General features: G+C 40.2%; 1 protein-coding gene across 3 annotated transcripts; it reads left to right on the top strand.

Annotated features, from left to right (window-relative positions):
• The first annotated feature begins 1,714 nt into the window (after positions 1 to 1,714).
• On the top strand, positions 1,715 to 26,251 carry rtn3 (reticulon 3). 3 transcript variants are annotated; one of them, XM_031900097.1, is made up of 9 exons: positions 1,715 to 1,826; positions 1,952 to 2,038; positions 13,075 to 14,175; positions 19,604 to 19,811; positions 20,165 to 20,303; positions 21,539 to 21,608; positions 23,903 to 23,949; positions 24,463 to 24,521; positions 24,683 to 26,251. In XM_031900097.1, the coding sequence occupies exons 2-9, from the start codon at positions 1,966 to 1,968 to the stop codon at positions 24,726 to 24,728; spliced, it is 1,743 nt and encodes a 580-aa protein (XP_031755957.1). In that variant the 5' UTR covers positions 1,715 to 1,826; positions 1,952 to 1,965; the 3' UTR covers positions 24,729 to 26,251.
• The last annotated feature ends 288 nt before the right edge of the window (positions 26,252 to 26,539 follow it).

Genomic DNA, 26,539 nt, shown 5'->3' with positions numbered 1-26,539 from the left:
GTAAGCATATTCGTGATATCTGCGATCTTCAGAAATTTTCGTATCCAATCAAAATTTATCCCATTCGGGATTTGAACTCGAGTTTTCATGAATGTGCCCCATAGTCTGGAAACCCTAAATGGACAGTATGTTGACAGTGTGGATTTTGAAAGCTGCAGTCATCTATATTGCTTGTTTTGACACCCATAATATTGGTATTCCTATGTCACATAAGATAATTTGGTCAAATATTATTTAGGTAAGCATTATACCAGTGAGGGCACCAACTTATTGTAGTCAATACTGTTATCCTTGATTTATAAAGCACCAACATATTACTTAGTGCTAGAGGATTATAAGCATATATATCAGCTTGTCCTAGAAGAGCTTACAATCAGATCTCCATATCTATGGTAACCCAAGGAAACTTGCGCAAACACAATGCATATAGTATAACAAGAAGCCTAAACTGTAGGGAGCAGAAGCCCCAAATTTGCCCTCAGACCTGAAGGCATCTATTTCTGCTACTGCTACTAAGCCACCAGCCTTTGCCCTATTTCTGCTCCCAACCACGACCTATCCACCTCCTGATATACTTTAATAACTAAGGGCCTCCCTTGCCTCAGTTCACGTGGTGCAGCAGCCAAAAAGGACCTCATCTTCCAGCTGTTGTTTTGTGACAGATGGATGATTGAGTCCTTATCGGCTGCTGCACCACATGAGTGTAGGTAACGGGAGGATGGATATGTTAGTGTACAAAATGCAATTACACTAAAAATGACACATTTCTGGTAACTCTTCAGTTACCAGAAATTACAGCACTGCCGTACCTTACACCTATTCTAGTTCTGTGGCAACTGGAGTGCTTTCTTGTCAATCAGCACTATATAGGGGGCCCGCACCCCCCCCCCAGGGGTCCCCCTAACCCCCCTTGCAGGGCCCCTCACCCGACGTCCTCCCCCGAGCGCGTACATTTAACGCGTCAGGGGAGGTCTGGGACGCCGGGGCCCACCGGGATTTTTCCCGGTGTCCCGGCGGCCCAGCCCGACCCTGGTTGCAGCTATCTGGCAGCATGAGGGCCCCAGCATACTATTAAAGCTACTGCTTTAAAGAGAACCTGTCCAACGTCGTAGGACATCGTAGGCCAGAGGAAGCAGCAAAAGGGTCAGGTCTGGGCCACTGGGGCCCACCGGGTATTTTCCCGGTGTCCCGGCAGCCCAGTCCAACCCTGCATGGAAGAGAGGTTTTTTTTGTTCATGATTAGAAAAGGGCTCCAAGTTTACTGTGCTTCAGCCAGCGCTGCGCAATTCCTGCATCCTCCTCTTCACAAATGGAGTTTTAGTGATACTCAGTGAGGCACTGTTCCCCCCTGCAGCCCCCTCCCTTTGCCTGTGACCAGAGGAGTTCCCCCTGCAGCCACCGCCCCCCCCCCCATTGTTAACTGAAAACTAAACTGACAGGTTTTCTTTACCTATCACTACAGCTGTCACATATATGCTTAGCAAATGTCCTGGGTTGTGGGACATTCATTCAGTGTGAGAAGAGACATGTGCTACCTTAGGCTGAAATACACAGAAGAATATGTGGGGGGGGGGGGGGGTGCACTGTGTATGAAACATAATGAAGATAACGGGAAGACAATAAGACTTTAGAATTTAGAGGAGTAGCAGTCCTGTGAGAAGGGTTTGTATGGGGCGGGGCGGGCTGCTATTGCAGCGTTCTATTGTCACTCACACTTATGACAACTTCCTGTGGGAGAATGAAAGGACTCGCCCAGTCCTCATTACAGCCCAGACGCAGCGCAGGGAGGATATCTGTGCAGCCCTGAATAATTACATCTTAAAAAGGTAAAATGTGATTTCAATTATGTGTTTCTGAGGCACTGCACTTGTAACGGAAGGGGCCGTGTAATAGCTGGAGAGGAGGAGGATGCAATACATCCCCGTTAATGCAATTTATCCTCTGTTTTTAGAGCTCGGTACCAGTATGGCGGACACCAGCGGGCCTCAGTCCTCCCATATATCTTCTTCAGCAGGGGAGAAGGGCAGCGGCTGTGCAGGTAATGACATATATTCTTTAGCAATTGGAAGCCCTACACCTAGTGCATATATAACCACAGGAAAAAAACAGAGGTAGAGTGCAGGCATTATTTATTCTTGGGCTCACGTTTGGATTTTCATGTGTAACAGCAGGTGTCATTGAAAGGCAACTAAATACCTCTTTAATTCTATCAGAGTAATGTATTCAGAAATCACATTCTCTGCATATTGGCATTTGTACATCTCTGTTAACAGGGGAAGCTGAGTGGTTTGCTTGTGGGCATTGCTGTCCTGCAGCACTTGGGTCTGAATATGACTCTATCATGCCCATTGTCTGCATTGGTTTTCTTTGGGCACTTGAACAACTCAAAAAAATAAAGGCAGGTTAATTGGCTCCGGATGAAATGTACCCTAATATGTTGTGTAAGTAGGAATATTGGATTGTAAGCTTCACAGGAGCAGGGTGTGTTTGATGAACAGTCTCTGTAAGGTGTTGTGGAATATATCATAGAAACTATAATGTCATTACGGCTCACACTTTCTTGTGCTGTTTGGTTGAGGTCTGTGGGAAATGCCAAAGCAGAAGTATGCAATTTCACAACTCCTGTATTAATTCAAATATGCAGAAAAGAATATTCTTTCAACACAATAAGTTATGCCTTACTTTCTATATGAAACTCTAACTGCAAAAATGTATTGTTTTCCTTTTATTAATAATAATAATAATAATAATGTTAGGAAGCACTAAAATATTAGCTATAGCATGCAGTCACAGTCATATAAAGACTTATTTGAGAGACTATACTGTTTCTATGAATCCTAACCCTCTCCCCCCAACTTTACACCCATAGCAACCAGTCCACGGTTTTCTTTTATTGTTCCAAGCAAATTAATGCAACAATGCCCCTATGTTTATGCAGTCCATTTAGGGTTTGTTTTAAGGTTTGATATATTTTTGTCATAATGCTTTTGTCCTTCCTGCGTTAATGTGTTGGGAGTTGTTATTATTATTGCATGTCGGCTCAGTAGATCAGTTTCTTACATTCGGGGGCATCATTTAAGCATCTAAGATATTATAAAGACATTCTAAAAAGATACCTTTTTATAATGGAAAATATATAGATTTAGAAAGCAGTAAAATGTTCATATTGGCTTTGAAAGATGGAGATGGTACTATGGCAGTCTGTAATTAGAACTAATTGTATTTTAGTAAGGCTTTCTTTTCAGCTTAATATGTGTGTACGTGTGATTTGCTATACTTCTTATAGGGAAAACGTGTTCCCCCCTTGTAGGTGGTTTAACTGAGATTCAGATCCTGAAGCAGTATAACCATTCTTGTCTTCAAGCACAGGTCTTTCCTGTAGAGCAGGGCTGTACAGCTGAGCCTGCAGGTGTATACAAGGTATTTTAATGGTCCTTGTGATTATGATGCCCATTGACTGTTTATGATTCTAAAATTCAGCTCACAAATATGTTGCTTTTCAGCTAATTGGCCCTCTACATAAGAAAAGCTTGACAGCACTGCTGTAGAGCATATAATATATCGATATAGAGTTTTGACTTTGCCAGAGTGTTGGATTGACAAGGAAACATGTTTTATATGTGTGCGCTACCTGTGGCCAGGGTTCACATTATATGCTCCACTGTATAGAAAACACATTTTTTTTTTTTTTTTATATATGATTAGCAGAACAAGGGTTACTCCTATGTCAAATGGATGCATAGTTTAATATTACTGGTCTATAGAACCAAGCAAGTATTTCTGTAGTAATAAGTCAAATCAACCGGACTTGAAGACGTTTCCCCAGTCATCCAGCTGGCTTTCTCAATTCAGAATTTGTACAAAAAATCTTCCTGGAATAAATACCCTGAAATGTTGCTTCAGTCAGCATAATCTGTTTATCACAACCATGAACCAGGAGGTGTACCCTCCCAACAGTAACAAGTTCACATCTAGAGTGCACTGCCCCTTCCTCCTTGATAATGAGTTGTGGCATGCCCTGGTTGCTCAGCCACTTTTACATTTGTGTAGCTTTTCTTACTTTGCCTTCCGTATCTTTCCTGTAAGGTATCATAGTTGCCTATGATAAATCTTGCGAGCGATTAATCTCCCCAAAAAGCCTTTCCACCGGCAATAAAGGGAATTGCTGGTGAATAGCTGCATGCATTGCTTCAAAGTGATAGGTAGGCCTTTCCACCGCCCCACTCTCTTCCTGTGGGGCATTAGCCTTAGAGGAGGAATCTGTTCTTCATTTCTTTACACAGGATGCAGGAGGAATTGTTTCTCTTGATTATCACGCAACTTAATAATCCCGCCTTCCTGTTTATATTGGGCTATTATGGAAAAGCAACATCGACCAGATACAAAAAAAATTGCTGAGCCTGGGGTACCGATCAGCTGCTATTCATTATGGAGAGGCCCAGAATTGGCTGCTTGACAAGTGGTCACCCATGCACTAATCTGCTATTGCTGCAACATAGCTAGGAAACTGTGCCAACAGCATCTTGCCAATAACTGGCAAGTCTTGCTTGGAAATGGACAGCCGTTGTGTCCGATGAGCTTTTTCATGTGTGTCAATCTGTTATTGAACTTATAATTTATTCTTGGACTTTTTTTTTGGTAAATACTGAAATAAAGCAGTGCATTATTTCTTATAATTCAGTTTGAATTAGTCATGTGACACAATGGAGGGAAGTTTTCAAGCTAGCAGATCAAGCATTGGGCTGATCAGACCAGTGGTCTGGACACCAACAATAGTATTATACTGAGGGCCCATGAAGAGCTGCAAGGACAGCATAAACCTGCCAGTGCGAGACATAAACCTGCTATATAGATCTGCCCAATTTAGACATGATTTGCAATATTATTTGCTCTGGCTATCTATAGTTAGCAGGAAACTTTGATGCAAGTTGATTTTCCCACTCATGTATAAGTACAAACATTTTTGTTTTAGAGAGAATTGGACTGATTCCAATATGTTTTAAATACCTTTAAAAAAAATCTTAATTTTAAAAAACAAAAATGCATCCCGTATTAAGACCCAGTGACTTTATCTTCCCAAATTCCAATCTATCATTAAACAAAATTAGAGTGCTCTATTGTTGCTAGTGTGTGTGCAACTTCAAGGCACAGGATGTTGAACTTCAGAAGTTCCAGACTGATCAGGTGCTTCCAATCATTATATTATGATTGTAACTGATGTGGGTTTAATATTAATTGGAATTGTACTAATCTGTATTCTGTCAGTTAGTGTCTTAGTGTTAGTATGATTGCTGCCAGTGAAGGTCTTGCTGATCGTGAACCAGGGTGATTGTTTTGAAGGGTGGGTGAGCAGTGATGTTTGAAGGCTTACTTTCTGCTCACTTATTCTCATTAACAATAAAGACTGCAAGCTGCATTCCTTTGTATTATTTTTTTGGTAGCCTATAGATTGGTAATGGGTTTACCTCTCCTTTATTGTCACACATTTATTGTCCTCTCCTTTATTGTCTTAAAATAGATGATAGGTCAAGTAGGCTAAATGGGTAAAGGCCAGAATGTGATGTGGGGCTATTTCAGTGTTCTGTGTGTGTATGACACCCCCACCCACCTTCCATTACATTTGGGCTGCATGTTGTATCTGCTGTCCCAGGAAACTACTCTACAATCCCTCCATACATAGTAAAGGAAAAGAGAAAACCAGATCAGCTCTGTATGGAACTAAAACTGGTGCTTAGCATGTTGCTATATTCACACCTTTTGGTGCGGCCCAAATAGCTTCAAGCCTTGGTTATAAATTGCCCTTTAATACTACTCCTAAAATAAAGGATTTGTGTTGTCTTGATTTGCTTGATTTATGCTTTACGTTGTGGCACAGAGGTCGTCGTTTGGGTCTTGGGTTAAATCTGCCCAGGGCATTATCTGCACTTTGAGACAATTGGCTTTTTTTTTGCCACATGTGGCCTGAGAAAAACCATCATCTGCCTAATGCCATTTGCACCACACCCTAAAGCATAACAGAACCGCTGTTTTATTGATAGGAAGAAAGCAGGACACAGCGGAGGGTTAGCGTGTACAGATTCCCTAATGCAAGCAGAAAGCTGATTTTTTCCAAAGGCAATCACTTTTTCTTCTCTGCCTACGTGCATTTACGTTTAATCAAGAGATGAGTGGGATAGTAGTCATTAGTTCAGATGTGCAGAAGTTACAACCACTAATGGTACCCGTGCATTGATGTGCGTCCACAGCAAATTATGATGCCTCATGCACATCAGCATGTTTGGCCTTTATTTCAGTTAATGGAATTGGATCTAACTAGCAGGATTGCACCCACTGATACTTATTGCAGATGGATTTAAGTTCTGACAGTGATCTGCTGGGACTGGCAGGAAAGTCAATTTCAACTGTGGCCTGTGCTTTTTTTCCCACGCTGTGGGCCCCTTTCTAGCAACTCTCCTCCTGTAACCGCTCCCTCCATATGGGCCACACTGATAACCAGCCATGCATTGATAAATTATTTTATATAGTCACCTCCTCAGCTTCTTTTGTCAGTGATATGGTGGTATGGCTGTTAGATAGTATATGGCTCTATATGTCAGGCCGAGGCTTATATGTGGGAAACACCAAGACTTTCTAATACACAATATATTTGTTAATTGTTTCTATGCACATTTTGCTGAGCATAGAGCAGGGTTCCTTAAGGAACAAGGAAGGTTCAATTTGTTAGACACCCCCTTGACTATGATTCCTAACTCTCTTCTATAAAATGCACTGTCCCAGGGTATAAAACTAGTTAGTGCCATGCTGGCATCTTGTTACCTTGTGTCTGGCTGCCCTGGGCTGTGCACATGTGAATTGAGAGGCTAAAATCTGGAATTTTAAGCCAGGCAGCCCATTAGGAGCCCCGTACATAGACCAATAAGCTGCTGGTGGGGGTTTTACCGGCTCATGTATGGCCAGCTGATTTCATTGTGCTTATATTGGATACCTTTTTACAGTGGCATTGAGAGAATAGAGGTATAGTTTTTCTGATCTCCATAGTTATTTTTTTTTAGCAGAAAAACTATCATTAAATAAACCCAATATGATCTGTTTTGTCACAATTATAGATCCGTGCAGCTTAGTTACCATCAAGTACCAGCTACTGTTATTTTATAACAGAGATAAAAGGAAATCATTTTTAGAATTATTTGCTATGAATTTATAATTTTTGGAGACAGCCTTCCTTTTAATTTGGGGCTTTCTGGATAATGGATCCTATACCTGTGTGTGTGTGTATGTATATATATGTATATATATATATATATATATATATATATATATATATATATATATATATTAATATTATAAAGAAGAGTTTATATTTACTTTGTTTTTTTTTTTTTTTTTAGCTCATTGTTAAGATTTGTTCTGTCCAGAGAACCTGATTTTATACGTATGTTAAGCTGACTCATTTGGATGGGAGCTAACATACAGCTGCTCATTTGATCAGTCCATAAACAAATTTACTTTTTACTTTTTTCTAGTAGCTTCTATCTTGTAATTTATCACTAAAATAAAAAAACTGAAACTGTTGTCAATACACCCAACAGAAATGAAACAAAATGAAACTTAAAACTTACCAGTACTACAGTTTTGGGGCAGTACCTAGGCACTCTCCATTTTAGTAGTTGTCTGTTTTGGGGGACAGTTTGACTGTTAAATCTACTGATTTATACTATATATAATAATTTTTCAGCAAACTTTTTCAAATCCACAGATGTATTTGCTTTTTTTTTTTTTTTTATAATCAAATGGGTAACAAACCGGAAGCAGAACCTCCAACTGCTTTGGAATATTTATTATTTATATTAGCATTAACATGTAGACTGTATATAACAAGCAAAGTAGGCTAAATATCCACATCACGCTAATAAAATATAAATGTTGCGTTCCTTCCCTGCCCCCCTTTCCTGGCCTTGTGTTTGAATGTAGAACAAAGCAGGGCATTGTGAGTGTTAATCAGCATCTGGCGCTTAATAAACCGTAATCACAATGTGACTGCAGAGGTATGTGTTTGTGTCACATGGAGAAACAAAGTGCCAGATTCACACTTGGAAAAATTGTTTTCAGTATATTTGTTCCTATATTATTTGACTGTAATAATTAGGTTAGGGGCTCTATGCAATGCAGTATATTGGAACTGTGTGTGTAACCTGGCCGTACCTTATGTGGCTGTACATTTTGTGTGGGTGTGTAAGTACAGAAATGTTGCTAATGCCATGGGAATTGTATACCTTTGCACAGAAGTATCATTCTTGTTACCTTGTTTATTTTCTATGCAATTTTGGTGTTTGATTCTGGGTTTTGGATTAAGGAAACCAGGTTGCATTCTTAAATGGACATTGTCTGGACATTCCCTGGCAGTTGCCCTTATGTTAGGCTCCTCTTTTCAAATTTGATTACTAACCTCAGGCTGCAGGCTGGCACATAACTTATGGAAAAAATCACCTTCCCATTGTAGAGTCCTGTGCAGGTCCAATTTTTGAAACCCAGGCCCCCGTTTTTTATTCGCTTGGATCCACTACCTGAATGGCCTTAACCTTATTACTATTATGAGTACCATGCTGCCTTCTTCAGGGTTTTTCCAGGATCCCTTGCTGCTAGCTGGGACTATTTATGTTGAACTATAGTAAACTTTCCCTTGCTACTATACTGTGTATTGTGGCAACTTGTGATGTTAATCTACTGTTCTTGTGAATGATTCCAGGTTAGCTGCAAGGAATCCTGGGAAATCACGCAGAAGGATAGCGCCACAGACCCGAGTGCCAGTAGCTTTAATAGCTTGTGTTCAGTGGGTGGTACCTTACAAGCTGGCACCCGCACCCCCATTCTTGTCATTTGCCTCATTCAGTATCCGGCTGTTTGTCTCTCTTTGGTTAAGTTGGGGTCTGTCATATTAAAGCAATGGTTTGTAAGCCCTAGCAAGCTGATGGAGTTTGAGCTAATGAAAGGCAAAACAAACTCATCATAGCTGAGGGAGATTCCAGATTACAAGTGTGACCAAATTACCACAGTGCTGACACCTTACAGCATAAAACCACCCTGATGTTTTGGAACATGAATGTAACAGCTCCACGTGGCGTTGATGGTGAGATTTTAATGATTATCTCAGAGTTAAACATATGTCCCCGCGTAACTTGCCTGTTTTGTGCAAAACACATCTTGCTTGGTTTCCTTTTGCCCCACAGTTCAGCTCTTTCTTTCTTTGTAACATTATTTTGCCATAAAAACTTATCATCTTTTCACTTGCCATTCTTTGCCTTGTAGATTCTGCATGAGCTTGTGATGCCGTGTGACGTGTATGTGTGTATCTGTGTGTTAACAACAAACTGCTGCCATTGTGATGCTTCTAACCACACCAAAGCTTGTTGTCTATTGATCTAGAGGTTGAAAGGTGAACCTAAAGGCCCCCATACATGGGCTGAAACGAGGGGCCGGGCCTGGCCGACCGATATCTGGCCTGAAATTGGCCAGATATCGATCGGCCAGGTTAGAAAATCCAGTCGGATAGGGGACCACATTGGCTCGTTGATGCGGTCCCCGAACCGAGTGCCCCATGGCCGCAAATGTAATCCGATTGTTTGGCCCCAGGGCCAAACGATCAGATTTTTTTTTTTAAGCTACTTGCTACCCGATATCGCCCACCCGTAGGTGGGGATATCGGTGAAGATCCGCTCGCTTGTCGACATTGCCAAGCGAGCGGATCTTATAGTGTATGGGGACCTTAAGCCTGACTGACATTTTATTTATTCTTTCTTTTTAATTTACCACTGTTACATAAGATGCAGGCAGTGCCATATTTTGTATACAGGCACCCTGTGTGTCCAGCAGCAATTGGGTTGTCGGTAAAATAGGCACCTGAGAACAACATGCCCAAAACATTGGTGTCCCCCAGTGATTAAACTGTTCCTTGTCCTTTTTATCAAATTGGCAGCCCCCAGTGGTTTAGGCTTTCAAAGAAACAGTAACACCAAGAAGTGAAAATGTATCAAAGTAATTCAAATATAATGTACTGTTGCCCTGCACTGGTAAAACTGCATGCTTGTTGAAAAAAACCCTACTATAGTTTTATATAAATACCCTGCTGTGTAGCCATGGGGGCAGCCATTCAAGCTGGAAAGTAGAAAAGGGCACAGGTGACGTAGCAGATAACAAAAGTCCTGTAGAATAGAATGGTGTTTTATCTGCTATATAACCTGTGTCTTTTATTGTTTATTCAAGCTTGAATGGCTGCCCCCAGCTATACAGCAGGGTATTTATATAAACTATAGTAGAGTTTCTAAAGTAAACAGACCAGTGTTACCAGTGCAGGGCAGCAGTACATTGTATAGTGTAAAGGGCATTCTGTTAGGGGGAGACAAACATTTCCCCCCCCCCCCCCCCCCAAAAAAAAAATGCCCCTCCCACCTGCACCAGTAGGGAGCTCATGGTATGGGCAGCCATTTTGCTGCACTGAAAAAAAAAAGTGCCACAGCTTTTGCTAGTTATGTGTGACATCACGTGGCAGCAGAAGTGCTCACTATGCGTGCCACTTAACATGGCCCTCGCCATGACCTATTTTTTCCCCAAACCACATGGGCTGTTTGGGTGTCCTTTTAAGGTTGAATAATTTGAATATTGAAGGTATCTTTCTGTTTTGTTCCCCCAACTTTATCTTTGTACCTGAAATTAATGTGTACTTTATGAAAATGTCGAAGCCACTTTTTGTTCACATGGTTGAGGTAATCAAATGGTTACGGTCTCCTTTCTTCCTTGCACACTAGCAGCTCAGCCATGCTTAGGGGCACTGCCACACAGGGAGCTTTCAGGCTGCTGCGTTTCCAGGCAACTGTTGCCATAAGCACTTGTGGCTGATTCAAGTGCAAGTAATTTGGCTGTGGTGCTGCGTTTATTTAGACTACTTAATGCGGTACCCAATATTTCCTTTTGTGCCATTGACCCTATGGCTGATATTCCTGCTAGCATTTTTAATATTGCAATTGGACTACAGTTGCTTTATACCCGAATATCTGAAACCCTTGTGCAGGATTTTGAACACATTTTGAACAGGATTAACTAGCATAGTAATATAGAGAGGGAAATGTAGCAAGGCAAAAGATAAGCAACCCCACCACATGTTTAGAGAATGCTATTTTTACTAGCCTTATTAATAATAAAATACAGCACACTAGAAATATTTTTAAAAGGGCAATCTTGGGTAATAACATATTGTAAAACTGTAAAATGTATTTTATTTTTTTATTTGTAGTATTTTTGATCCTAGGAGGGACTGCAACATTAAGGAGGAAAATAACGAAATAAAAAAAAAACCCAGCAACTCACTCCAGTCACGCTACTATGTAGCCACCCCTGTGCAAGGAAATACAGCGTATACAAAATAATCCCTGCCTGCACCAAGGGTCTTGTGGTTCAAAAACTGATTGAAAGGAAGCATGTTATTCTGGCAAATAATCTCCCAGCATCTTTAAGGTTGAAGACACACTGAGCTACTAGTAGCCACTATTTTTTTCACGGCTACTAATCTCCAGAAAATACCCATTTTCTGGTGTTTAGTAGTGGTGAAAAAGTAGCTGCTACTAGTAGGTCAGTGTGCCTTCATCCTAAAGGTAACCATACACGGGCCGATTGTAGCTGCCGATATTGATCCCTCGGCTCGTTGATGCGGCCCCCGAACCAACTGCCCCATTGCCGCCATTATAATTTGATCGTTTGGCCCCAAGGCCAAATGATCGATTTAGCCTACATGTTCCTTGATATCACCCACCCGTAGGTGGGGATATCGGGTGAAGATCCACTCGCTTGCGAGGTCGATGAATGGTGAATCTTCACGTGTATGGGCACCTTTAGGCTCACAGTGTGATGCAACCCCTCTCTCACCTTGTTCCATGTTGAAGTGATGAATTCTGGGACCTGAAGTCTCTCTACTTTTCATAGCATCTGTGCACCACTATGGAAAGCAGATGTGAAGTGATGACCCTGCCAAGTCCAATAGAACAAAGTGAGGGAGGTGTTGTATTAAACTGTAAGGTAATATGTGATATATGTTGATATTTTGTCTTCATATTTTTATTTGTAGTTTTTTAGTCATTTCATTTTCAGTTCAGCAGCTCTCCAGTTTGGGTGTTTCAGCAGCTATTTGGTTGCTAGAGTCCAAGTTACCTTAGTAACCAGGGAGTGGTTTGGATGAGAGACTGGAATATGAATAGAAGGGGGGCTATATAGAAACATTAGTAATAAAAAGTAGCAATAACAATAAAACTGTTGCCTCACAGAGCAATAGATTTTTGGCTGCAGGGGTTAGTGACCTCCATTTAAAAACTGCAGAGTTGGGGGGGAAAAGGCAGATAATGCAACAACTATAACTAATATATAATAAAGACCAATGAAAAGGTTGCTTAAAATTGGCCATTCTATAACATGCTTAAGGTTAACGTAAAGGTGAACCAACTCTTTTAAGGGGGATGGGAAATGTTTTGTCGCTGTATCATGGTTTCCTTTCAATTGGAATCAGCAATGCCTATTCATTTTTTTTAAGTATTAATATCTGGAGCATTCAGAGTTTATGCACCTTTTATTCACCTACATAACCCCAACTAAGGGAGCTCATTCCAAAAGAGGAGTATATTTTGTTTCTTAAAATTTAATAGGACTGCAGGATACAATGGAAGCAGGAGGGAGCCATCTTGATATTTTTGTCTCTAAACTGACTATTTCATTATACTACACTGTATTTTGGGTGAATGTCAGGTTAAAAATGCCGAGATTTTATTGTGGAACGCGCAGCCCTATTTTATAGAACTTTGTTTAATTAATGTCTGTTTAAAAAAACTTAAAATTGCATACCGGTGCTTTTTGGTGGGCCCCATATCAGTTTGAGAGTGAGATGGTTGCTTCCTGCCTCCAGTCAGCATGTTTCAATGATTGTCACATATAAAAGACTTTATTTGTCATTCAATAGTTACAAGGGCAAAGCCTTTACAGTATTTTCTCTTGTGCCCTTTTCTCCATATTTTCATTCTCAATACCCGACTCCAGAGTCACCGGGTTCTCCTTTTGAAATGATTGCCAACAGCACAGGTTTTGACTTCAAGAACACTTCTGGCGAGAACACGGCTGCCGCTCACGGACTTACATATATTTCTTCTAAAACTTCATATCTTTATGGGTCTATAGAGGGAGTGGAGCCATCAGACACCGGACCTGTATATGCAGGTATTTCTGAAAATGACGGGAACCTGTCAATGACATTGGATAATGCTCTTCATACCTCTGAGGACATTTGTATGAGGAACACAAATGTGCCTGATATTACACATACCAGTGCAACTCATGTAAGCAAGCCAATTGATACACAGTGTGGAACTCTGGATCTGGATGATTCCCATGAATTGTACAGAAGTAGGACAGAGGAGGAAAGCAATAGGGGGCTATGTGAAGAGTCACATCTGACATGTGCGGATACTGGAGAGACCAGCTCTGCTGACATTCTGCTTAGTTCTTCTTATGGAAAACGCTGGCAAGAGGTGGATGAAGAGCTGGACAGTTCTGGGGAATCCGATGACACTGTCATTGATGCAGGCTGGAGACTAAAAAGTACAGCTGCAGAGAAATTAGAAAATTGTGAGGAAGGTTGGGTTGAAATTGGTGGAGCTCAGCAGAAACAAGAGCTGGAATGTGATTTGCTAGAGGGAGTGGGAGCAATGGAGAATGAGATTGCAGCAACTCAAGGCAATGCAAGACCGCACATACCAAATGAATGGAACAAGACAGAAGATATTTCTGCTACAACCAACCCTAAAACTGGATTGGCCAAAAATGCTCTGGACTCTCCAAACAGTGAGGACTTTGTATTCCTGGCAGAGACCTCTGTTATAAATCGGTTTACAGAAGGCACTAACCAGGGGAAAACCGATTCTCTAGAAAATCAGATTCAGGAAAATCTCACTATTGAAGCCCTGAGGGCCCTGGCTGTTATTGGGGAAGATCCAGAATCTGAAAGCAGAGAGTCTTCTCCTGAAATCTTGTATCCTATTGCACAGTCTGGCAGCGCTGAAGCTTTAAAGATGGAAGTTTTGCAAACCTATCATAAGTTACCCCAGGTCACTGACTCACCTGTTGATATTGCAACACTCAAAGGTAAAGAAGTATCCATATCCCGGGCACTGTTGACAAACCAAATGGCATGGCATTTTGCACCTGGCATGAACCACAAATCATTGACTTGCATCATCCATGCCCAATCAACTGATGCATGACTACGTCTCTGGCATGCACGTCAAGTGAGCAGTCACCCATTGGTATGCATCACAGATGCCAAGTTCTTTGTATGGATGTCTATAAAGCATGTTCTATCTTCCTCCTGCCAACAATCTGTCCTCTGCGTAATGCTGTTACCCACCGTTTTATACTTCTCCCTGCTTTCTTCCCACCAATCGTAGCTGCTATAAAATGCACCCAGCATGAGTGCATGTACTCTCCATGCTGCTTGTGCATCCCCACCTCTCTGACTTATGTTTGCATGCATACACCCCAATATATGCTTACGTCTGACTTTGATTGAACTGTTCTTGTTGGGTATTTTGCAGATTGCTTCCTCAAGCTAAAGGTCTACATGAACATTTACTGAAAGGATTTCAGCCCATATTAAGCCGTCAAAACAGAATTTTTATGTAAAAAGTAAAAGCTGTGCTGTTTTGCAGCTAATCACTAATTCTACCTGCTGTCCCTTGTTTTATATATGCAAAAGTTCAGCAGACTTCACCCTACTTCCCTGTCCTAGCTAGCCCCTTGTGATTTTAATGGTCCTTATAGTCTGACACAAATAATAGCTGGCTTAATAATAAATATTTTATATTAATTGTGGATCCAGCCCTGCCGTAGCTTTCCATAGATCCGAACCAGATGGAAATTATGTCTATACAGTATTATATCTCAGTGAGTACCATAGCTTATTTTTTACTGGATCAGTCCCTCCTAGGAGCAAACTTGTATAAACAGTGTCAATATATAGAGTCTTAATTTACCCCATAATTGATTCTTTAAGTAATCAGGATTTGTAGGTTAGGTGAGTAGGACTGCACACAACGAAAACGAAAATTTTTGTTAGTAAAGAACCTTAGATACAGCATTTTTTAAATATTTGTATTTCATGTATTATACTTACTGCAGCAGGGGGGTCACCATCTTGGATTCTGTTAGAAGTGTCAGTGACATGGCACATGCTCAGTGAGGTCTGGGCAGCTGCTGAGAAGTTAAGCTTAGGGGACATCACAAATCATTCATTATTTAATGAGGCTTACATGTCATAGTCTGATACTACAGGACTTATTATAAAATTGTAATGCAAAATACCCTGGTTTCTAAGCTGCCATGTAATTGAAAACCTTAATTAATTATAGTGTGACTTTCATATTCTGTATATATATGTATATGTGTGTGTGAGATGATCCCTAAGCTCAGGTAACTGAGCAGCACAAAGCATAAACTTTGAATCAGCAAAAGTGATTGGGAGGCCACTGGGGGCATCTTTGGGGGCACAGATCCTCATTGGTAAACATCTGTTGTCTGGTACAGAACCCCCAAAAAATGCTTTTTAGCCTACTTCTTTGTTAAGCTTTAGTTCTTCTCATGATAAGAAGGAAAACTTACTGCTACATAAGTGTTATACAGTATATAAATGTTATACTCATTAGAATTTGATCAATGACTGCACAGTCTGCCAGACACCCCAGTATGCCTGGCCTGGCCTCTAACTGACTTAAGGTTACCACTTTTCCCCCTCCGGAAAGCCAGGAAGAGGGACTGGAGGTAAATTACCCATCCCATTGAAATGCATAGAATAGTCGCCCAAATTCCTCCAATATTTGAAGTAGTGGAGGCAGGGCAAGGTCATGATATAGCCAAAATGCCCCTGGATCACTTGGATCTTGATTGGTATCTCTGGATATGGGAAAACGCCAAGTTCCATTGTGTTTAACTAGTTTATGAGTAGCCACAGCATTTTAGGTACCATTTATACACCCCCCCCCCCCATATAAAGTATATATAAACTCCACCCAAACACAATGTAAGCTTTTTGAAAAGTAAACATAATTTTAAGCAACTTTGCAATATACAACAGTTAAAAAAAATCAGCCTTTTCAGGATTTTTCATGTAATAATATGGTTTGGAACTGTTACCTAAGCCTGGCCCCCTGTTCCCCTGCTGATCTGACTGCTTTGAGACATGTAACGGTAGTCGACTGTCCTCAGCCTGCCTGCATCCTCCAAATCCCATAATCCCCTGCCCATGTGATGTCAATAAGTAAAGAAACATCACCGTGCAATGCATTGCGGGCTATGTACTTCCTGCATGCTGTCTGTAAGCTGTGGAGTAGTTGTTACAATTTGTAACTGGTTTAGCCCCTCCTCTCCTGCTAGAATTTCAAATGATGCAGAAAGAACTGTTTTGAAACTGGATTACAGCATATAAAATGGTATTTATTCATGCAGATTACAGTGATAGGCATATTAGGGGTTTCTGCGTGGGCTCAAAAATTTTGGTTCGGAAGCTGGAGTTACCCTTTAATTGAATATATTTTGCCAACTGACCCTCTGTCTCTCGAGAAGCTGAAGCAAGTTATATGGCAGCTGATTCCTGTGTATAGAAAATATTCATATAGTGTGCGTGCTGTATTCTGTGCCCTAATAATTCGGTTTTTAGGGAAATCCTGGTTTCTATTGTTAGTGGAAACTTTTTATGTAAAAAAAAAAAGTGGAATATTACAAAATCCAAGAACTAGTGTTTTAGCAGTAGCGATGAGCATCATTTTTCACCAAGTTTCGCAAAGAGAAAAAATGCAATGGCGGCAAAAAAAAAAAAAGGTTGCATGGTAAAAAAAAAAAAAAAAAAAAATGCGTGATAACTGCAAAATAACCACCTATTGATTAAATGCATTTTGCGGCAAAGTGAAACAGGATAGATTCACTCATTTAGCAGCATTTCTCTAAAATAATAATATCCACCTATGTTTGTTTGTAAGTGGATGGTTCCAAATGATTGGATAGCAATAGACACGGCTCCCCATTGAGTTTTCCCTTGGTATTACAGTATTTGGTGTATGCCTTTCCTACTCGCTGTTATATACATGGGTAGTTGGGACATAATGCTATGTGCACACAGTAAGCCATGCATGCCCTTTTATATATCTGATAGATCTAGGTTACATTTTAAAACAGATTTTAAAGGGTTGGTTCACCTTTAAGTAAATTTTTAGTATGTTATAGAATGTCCAGCAACTTTGCAATTTGCCTTTAACATTGTTACTTTGTAGTTTTTGCATTATTTGCCTTCCTCTTATACCTCTTTCCACCTCCAGTGGGGGTCCCTGACCAAGGCAGCATTCATTCCCCCTCCAATTCTTTTCCCTGTCCCTCACTCACACCACTGCTTGGCTGCTAGGGGAAATTAGATCCTAGCATCCAGATAGTTGCAGAAATACCAGACTTGAGAGCTACTGAACAAAAAGCTAAGTAACTTAACAATGAAGACTAATTGCAAATTGTCTCAGAATAGTACTGTCCATGTCATCCTATAAGTTAACTCAAAGGTGAACAACCCCTTGAACCTTGGTATATAGTTGTTTATTTTCCTTCCTCTGTTTCAAATAGCTGCATATTTTTGCCTATTTTGCTAAATGTTTGTTTCATAATTGTTTTTTTTTTTCCCCACAAAACTTTTATGCCAGGTCTGAGATAGCAAAAATATGTTTTATGAAGTTTTATTCCTTTATATGGGAGAAACTATTGCAAATTATCCAGTGGACCCAGATGAAATATCATGACTTGGGCATGATAAATTCCCACAGTAGGGGCCTATGGGATATTCATGTTTGGCGTTAAAAAGTGGCATGTGGGGGAAAAAAATTGGCCCCTATAAGTAAATGATGACGAAATGCAGTGGAAAAGGTTGAAAACTGTTGCCCTTTTTAATAAATGTGTCAATTATTGACATTTTTAAGGAGGGGGAAAAAGGTAGTTTGTGTGGCTTTTAATTGGTTGAAAGTAGTAGTTAGACGAGATGGGGAAGTTTTTTCAGTACTTACCTGGCTTCAAGGTACCAAAGGCTTTAACCCTTTTGTTTAAGTTGAATTTCCAGTGCTGTACCTGCCCATGCATTGCCGCAACTTCTCCATCGTTGATTGGACGCCACTCCACTCCCTCTATTTGTCCCATAGTTCTTTTCCCGCCTGTAGCCAATGTATAACCATTACTGGAGTGACCTTTCTATTCATTTTGTCGTTTCTAGTGTGTTTGTGTGTTAGGAGACAAACATAACCTGCGCAAGATAACACTCCAAATATATCAACTTCTGTCTGTTGCTTTCTGCCTAATTTCACCTTCGCTATAACGTTGATGTGTGACTTTATCTATACAAATGGAGATGAAAGATCTCATGAGCCTAAAGCTGGCCATACACGCACCCATAATATTGTATGATATTCAGTGCGTGTATGGCAAGTCGGCAGACGATATCGATGATACTGCAGGGGCTGCTGATATCAGTTAACTCGCCAATCAGGCGGGTTAGAAGATTTTGATCTGTTGCCATTGAAGGCGCCTGAGCAAAATCTATGTTCAGGGCTGAATCGGCAGAAGGAGGTAGAAATCCTATTGTTTCTACCTCCATATTTGACAATTCAGTCCTGAATGTCAGTGGAGGGTGGGAACGATCTTTCATGCGACCGATGTTCAGGCGAAAGATCAAAAATCGTCGCGTGTGTAATAACACAGCCAATATGAATGGCTTAGTTTTACAGCATTACTTTAGCTCAATCCAAGTGCTGGGCCTTGTGGTTAAACACTGTATGGCCAAAAGTATGCAAACACCTGCCTGTCCAACATCCCATTCTAAAACCAGGGGAATTACAGGTATGTGATCCGTTATCCGGAAACCCATTATCCAGAATTACATGAAGGCAATCTCCCGTAGACTCCATTTTAATCAAATAATTCACATAAAAAAAAAAATGATTTTCTTTTTCTCTCTATTAATAACAGTATCAAAACAATCCTGTTGGGTTTAATGTTGAAATTATTTTTTGCAGACTTAAAGTATTGAGATCCAAATTACAGAAAGACCCCTTATGTGGAAAACCTCAGGTCCCAAGCATTCTGGGTAACAAGCCCAGTGCTTGTACTATGAAGTTGGTGTTTGCTGCTAAACCAGCCTCTACTCTCTTGGGAAGGCTTTCCATTAGATACTGGGACATTGTTATAGTGGGTTTGCTCACTTGGGCACTGATGTTAGCCATTGGGTCTGGCAATCATCTCTGCATGGACCTTACTTGCTTAGCCAGTTCCAATAATTAGAGGGGGTGTTTGGATACTTTTGACCATATAGTGTATGTTCAGAATGGGATGTACCAAGTCTCCCTTTTGTACAGCTGCAGTACAGGGGGTGCAGGCAGCTACACTCCTCTCTCATAATTCTGACCCTCAGACCCCTAAATTTCTCCCCAACCATGTTTCAGCCAATGAGAATGCAGGATTCAGATGACTGACTGTCTCTCTCTTCTCTTTTCAGTGCAGGACCTCTTGTACTGGCGGGATGTAAAGCAATCTGGAATGGTTTTTGGAGGGACAATGGTACTGCTTCTATCCCTGGCGGCGTTCAGCATTATAAGCGTCATTTCCTATCTTGTCCTGTCACTACTCGCAGTCACCATCAGCTACCGTGTCTACAAGTCTGTCCTACAAGCTGTGCAGAAGACTGACGAGGGGCATCCTTTCAAGTAAGGGCAACTATGTTTGATTTCTCTCTCAAGTTAGTGCAAGCCTTTCATCTGCCTATTAACAGCATTGAAGAAGCAAACCAAGCTCATTTCTGCTACAATGTTACCATTGGGAGGGATTGAAAGGTTCATGTGGTGAGCAGCAAAGTTCAAGCCAGCAGTTAGCATGGGGCTGCCCTTTGATGTAGGTGGTAGCAATCGGACCACAAAGTGGCCCCTTTGTCTGTATACTATGGGCCAGTTATTGCAGCCACTGTGTAAATTCAGTCTTCATATGGAGTGTGTGAGTAGCAGTCTGTTTCTGTTGACCCAGTATGTATTTAGCATTAATATCTTTAATCTTATTTTCACAGGCCTCTGCTGGAGAAGGATATCGCGCTGTCATCTGACGCCTTCCAAAAGGCACTGAGCACATCCCTTGCTCATGTCAACCATGCTCTGAAGTATATTGTCCGCCTGTTTCTTGTGGAGGACCTTGTAGATTCACTCAAGGTAACGAGAGAAGAATAACTACACATGATCCTCCTTTTTTTTTTTTTTTTTCTTTCTTTCATTCTTCTTCTCTCTCTCACTCAGGGATTTTTCTGCTAGTATGTTACTGGTTTTTTAAAGGGGACCTGCCACCCTAAGAAATAATTCCAAATTGTTTTCTATTTTGTTTCTCAAACAATAGAAACTTACACTAGATAAATTATTTACATTTTGTGTCCTTCAGTCTTGGAATTCCACAATCACAGAAAGCAGGCAGGCACCATTTTGTGGACACTTTTATTAAGGCAAGCTTGAAAGGGGGACCTGATGCACTGGCTACACAATTAGATGGTGAGGAGCGCAGTGACATCTAGGAAGTGCTGAATGGAAAGTGAAAGCAATTGTCTGCCCTGCCTCTATGCCTAAAGCAATATATGATTGACAGCTAAACAAGAAATTTGGGTTTGATGTTTAATTTGAAAAACTTAAATGACTTATACAGCTTTTTATGTCTGGGTGACAGGTCCCCTATTTTATTAGCATTTGGGCTTGGGATTTTGATTCAATCCTATCTTAATAGGATTGTGTAATCAAGATCCAAAAATTAAGTTTTTATACATAAGTGTTTTTACTGTTTACAGGCCCACCGTTAGTAATCATGGGGCCCTGAATTACTAAGCTAGCAGGGCCCATGCCTTAAGTTTACTGAAAAATCATTTAAACATTTAATTAACCCAATAGGATTATTTTGCCACCAATAAGGATTATAAGTATTATTAAGTATCTATTCTATCACTGGGATCAAGCACAAGGTATTGCTTTAATTATAGAGAAAATAAAACTATGCCTAAAAATCTGAATTACCCTGTAATTTAGTACTTTCTGGATAATGGGTTTCCGGATAACTTTACTGAATAGGAAGTTTCATGGCGGATACTGTTTCCTGCATGCAATTAACTGGTTTCTGCTTTACAAACACCACTAAACAGTCAGCATACCCCTGGATAATTTATATATCCCATGTATCCAACATTAGTAAATATAGTTTGCTATTTGTGTGGATATAGTAAATGACCTTTACCTAAAATAAAGGATGAATGCTAATCATTAATAAAGATATAGTTTCACTTTAAACCCTTATGTTTCTTTATGGTTAATAAAAACCTTTTAAGTTTCATGCTTTACAGTTTAACATGAGAAACCCCATATTTTTGATGTTCTGTCACTTACTTTGTATCTTCCTTTTTTTCCCCCAGCTTGCCCTACTTATGTGGCTGATGACTTATGTAGGAGCTGTATTTAATGGGATCACGCTTCTCATTCTTGGTAAGTGATTGTTCTCTGAATGATGCCAACAGCACTGTATTGTTTATTATATTACATATTTCTATTTATAATGTATGTATACATTTTAAAGAGAGAGTTAGTTTCACAGTGGCGCTAGTGGAAAATTGATAACGTATACAGTAAGGGATCTGTTATCCAGAAAGTTCTGAATTACGGGATGGCGGTCTCCCGTAGACTCTATTAAAAGCAAATAATTTTAATTCTTAAAAATGATTTCCTTTTCTCTGTAATAATAACAGTACCTTGTACTTGATCCCAACTAAGATATAATTAATCCTTATTGGAGGCAAAACAATCCTATTGGGTTTATTTAATTTTTAAATTATTTTTTAGTAGACTTAAGGTATGGTGAGATCCAAATTACAGAAAGACCCCTTATCCAGAAAACACCAGGTCCCGAGCATTCTGGATAACAGGTCCCCTACCTGTATTATGGAACAATGTACCGTATACACTCGAGTATAAGCCGAATATAAGCCGAGGTACCTAATTTTACCTAAGGAAACTGGGAAAAACGTATTGACTCGAGTATAAGCCTAGGATGGTAAATGCAGCAGCTACTGCTAAATTTCAATAATCAAAATGAATACCAATAAAATTACATTAAATGAGGCATCAGTGGGGTATAGGTTTTTAAATATTTATTTTAAAGAAAAACCATAAACTAGCTCTGTAAGTGAAGAAGAGGGTCAACAAAAACAATATGGTATCAACAATGATACCTTAAGAGTACTACCCCCTTAGCTCAATCCGCAACCAAGCTAAAACACAAAGAGTTAAAATCCTTCAAAACTATATATAGTTTATATAGAATATTAAAGGAACAGTAACACCAAAAAATGAAAGTGTATAAAAATAACTAAAATATAATGTGCTGCTGCCCTGCACTGGTAAAAGTTGTGTGTTTACTTCAGAAAGTCTACTATAATTTATATAAATAAGCTGCTATGTAGCCATGGAGGCAGCCATTGAAAGGAGAAAAGGCACAGGCACATAGCAGGTAACAGATAAAACACTATTGTATTCTACAGAACTTATCTGTTATCTGCTATGTAACCTGTGCCTTTTCTCCTTTTTTCCAGCTTGAATGGCTGCCCCCGGGGCTACACAGCAGCTTATTATATAAATTATAGTAGTGATACTGTAGCAAACACACCAGTTTTACCAGTGCAGGGTAACAGTGCATTATATTTTTATTACTTTAAAGCTCTTTCATTTTTTGGTGTTACTGTTCCTTTAAGTGCAATGTCTAGTGCAGAATTGGACAAGTGAGGATAAAGATGAATTTGGGAGCGGGCCAGGGCACTTGAGGGTCTGGTTGTGGGTGGCCTAATTTGCACACAAAGAACAGAAGGTGCTAGTATGGAGGGACCCATGGCACCTGACTCGAGTATAAGCCGAGGGTGACTTTTTCAGCACATTTTGGGTGCTGAAAATCTAGGCTTATACTCGAGTATATACAGCTGCACTTTATTAAGACTTGTAACAAGATATTTAATGCTTGACCTATAAATGGTTTTGTCCTGTCTGCTGGTAAATCCCAGTGTAATAAAGAATAACCTAAATAAGTACATCTAGTGGAAAACATTTTTAGTACAGATATGGGACCCCTTATCCAAATTGCTCAGGACCTGGGGTTTTCCAGATAAGGGGTCTTTCCGTAATTCAAATCTCCTACCTTAAGTCTGCTAATAAAATTATTTAAAAAGTAATTTAAACCCAGCAGGATTTTTAAAAATGTGAATTCGTAATTCAGAACTTTTTTTTATAATGGTTTCCAGAAAAGGGGTCCGATACTTGTACATGTCTATTCAATATAAAACTTCAGCTAATTTGTCAGGTCTGCTATTTCAGGAGGATAGATGCTTCATTAAAGTAGAACTAAAACCTAAAATTGCCATATCTATTTAGCAGCTATGATCCAGGTTTTCAAAGAACAGAAGCTCACCAACTTGGGTTTTGTTAGAAGTGTCGGTGACACTCACATGCTCAGTGGGCTCTGGGGCAGCTACTGAGATGCTAAACTTTAGGTTTCTTGCAGAAAATAAGGTTCATATAAGCTGATGCTACATTTATTACAGTGGTCTTTACAGTGGTCAGTTTCCATATGTAATTTAAGAGAGTTCACCCCAAAATGATAAAAACAATGTTAGTTGTGAGTGCTGGAAAAAACTCTGGGTGGGGAAAACAAATTTTGTTCCATTTGTACATAGGGGTATGAAGTGACTTCACTCCATGTAAAGCCTCAGCATCATTTTTTGTGTTTACTGTAGGTGTCCTGCTGGCGTTCACTGCACCCATAGTGTATGAGAAATACAAGGTAGGTCTAAACCAGTGATCTCCAACCAGTGGCTCTTGGGTAACATGTTGCTCACAAGCCCCTTAGATGTTGTTCCCAGAGCCTCATTTAGGCTAACAGTCCTCATAGAGGCTACCGAATAGCCAGTCACAGCCCTTATTTGGGGCTAAGCCTGCCACCCACTGTAGGTGTAATCTGCTGACTGTGGGTTTTGGGCCAGCCCACACAACAGTACTGTGGACTTATAAAAGGTCAATGCATCATCTTCCCCTGTGTTGAGCTGTGGAAATGTTTTTTTACATTAGGAAAGATATATGTATTGTGATATGGTTGTGGCCCTGCCAGGCAGCCCTGGTATAAATACTAAAGTTAGATATTTAGGACATGTTTGTTGCCTTGCAGAACAGCGCAGCCTTTACAGCTTAAAGCTTTGTTCTAGTACTATACATTAGTGAATCTACCATTTGCAACCTGTTCATATATTTTCTCATTTGTCTGCCTCCATTCTTTGCTACCCTTTTTTTCTTTCCCTAGGTACAAATTGATCATTACGTCTCGCTGGTCCATAGCCACGTGAAGTCTATAACAGAGAAGTAAGTAAGGCCTGGGCTTGGGCAGGGAAGGCTATGCTAGAGTGAGGATTTGATCAGGGGTGATTCGGGAGTTGGAGAATGGTTGAAATGGAGAAATGATTTGCTTAGAATCCTAACTGAACACATGCAGTGTTTTACAAAGTGGTGTCTTTTCATTACAGGATTCAAGCCAAGCTCCCAGGAGCACTGAAGAAAAAGTCTGAGTGAAGGAGCAGATCTGTGGAGGGAGAGGGGAAGGGTGGTTGTAAGGAAGTGAACACTGGCTATGTCATATCTCTTTATTACTGTTAAATTGGCTTCCTTTATGTGGCGGCTACAAGGTCCTGTTTAAACACATATATTTACACCTGGTGTGTCTCTGGCAGGGTAAGGTTCTGTTTAGACAGGGTCTTGCATCTGGGTTTCTGTAAACACTGGAGAGCTGGGTAGAGACCCAGCAGCACCTACTGCGCCTGTCGCTTCCCCCCCCCCCCCCCCCCCTTCCTTTCAAAAACCAGTCACTCCCATGTCTCATTGGCTTGTCTCTGATCTGCCTGTGCCTCAAGGCTTCTGCAGTCATACCTTGCCCCTTTACTGACTTCCTTCGACTTTTTAAACCTTTTTCCAAATTTATTGTGCCCATTGCACTCCACTGGTCCCCATTTATCTATCTTTTCTATCACCTTTTGGCTTGTTCTTGTTTCTGCAACTCTTATACCTGCGAAATGAGATTTCCTAATCCAGCACCCACCCAGTGAAAGCCAGTCACTGCCACATCATTACAAAACCCCCTTTTTTGCATTCTATTTTGCTATTTAATTTATATTTAATTTTGTGTTGTTTATGTGGAAATGCTTTGAGTGGCATGCCAGGAACTACTGATGGTTGTAGGACACAAAGCTGTATAGTGGGTATCCTGCACTCTCTCCATGTGCCTCACGTTCTGTCTTCTCTACTCACACCATGGAAGGTGGGAATTCCTATCATTACATGTAATCTACACAAGAGTCCCAGAAAGCTAATACACTTATATTAACTCTCAATGTTTTTATGGAGTATCATTATGTAATTCCTGACTTTATTTAGATGCCCAATTTGCCAGTGTGAATGAAACACCCACTCATGTTCACTAGGTATGAATGTGTCCAAAGCTTTGTATAGTCATAGATTTCCTGTTGGTGTTTGGGACAGTAGTGCAGGTTTGGTCTCCTCCCTGAAACACTTGGGGGTGAGGCTGTTACTATAGCGTTGGATCCAGCTAATGGTTTTGAGGTTCCTGGAAGCTGCAGTTTTTTGTCTTTTACGTTGAACTGTCACAGGTAACCCATAAACTGGGGCCATTAAGCATGGAAGTAATGGAAATAATAACTTCAATAATACAAACACAAAAAGTGAAAATAATAATAAAATAAAGAAAGGTTATAAATTTAAGTTAGGAAAATAGATGTCCTGCCTCGGGCGCAGGGTTTTTTTTTAATGTGATGTGTTGCACTGAGCTTCTAACTATTCACTATGTATCAATGCTGTTCAAGTTAAATGCATTATTGTTAATTCTTAGTCATGAGAGGGACATGTACGCTAATAATGCTGTCAAACAAACTTGTTCACACAGGGGGGGAAAAGACCTGCTTTTATTTTTCAGGTGTTGGAATTATAAAAGCAATTTTTCTTTTTAGTTTCTGCAAGTCCGTGGAACAAACTTCTATATATATTGCAAATACATGTGGTATTAATAAAAAGGAATAGGAACACTTGGGAGTTCTGTCTATTCTGTATCGTAATTGCAGAATTAGTTGCCTCTTATTATTATTGGTGCTCGTACACCATAGAGGTATCCTTATTGTGTAGTCAGCAGCCCAAGTGGCACCTAATTTTCAAGCTACTTTGTTTAGGTGGCACTATATAATATCTTGGAGAGTGTAATGTCAACTTATTACACACGGTGGGCCAATAATTTCCCATAGAATGTTGAAAAGCAGAATTTAATTAAAATTGTTATAAAGTGAAGTCTGTGGAGCCTTGAAGAAGACTGGGCTCAT

This window comes from Xenopus tropicalis, chromosome 4 (genome assembly GCF_000004195.4).
Source record: "Xenopus tropicalis strain Nigerian chromosome 4, UCB_Xtro_10.0, whole genome shotgun sequence".
In the NCBI taxonomy this organism is placed as follows: Eukaryota; Metazoa; Chordata; class Amphibia; order Anura; family Pipidae; genus Xenopus; species Xenopus tropicalis.
The sequence above is the reverse complement of the archived record's forward strand: the minus strand, read 5'-3'. Positions and strand labels throughout refer to the sequence as shown.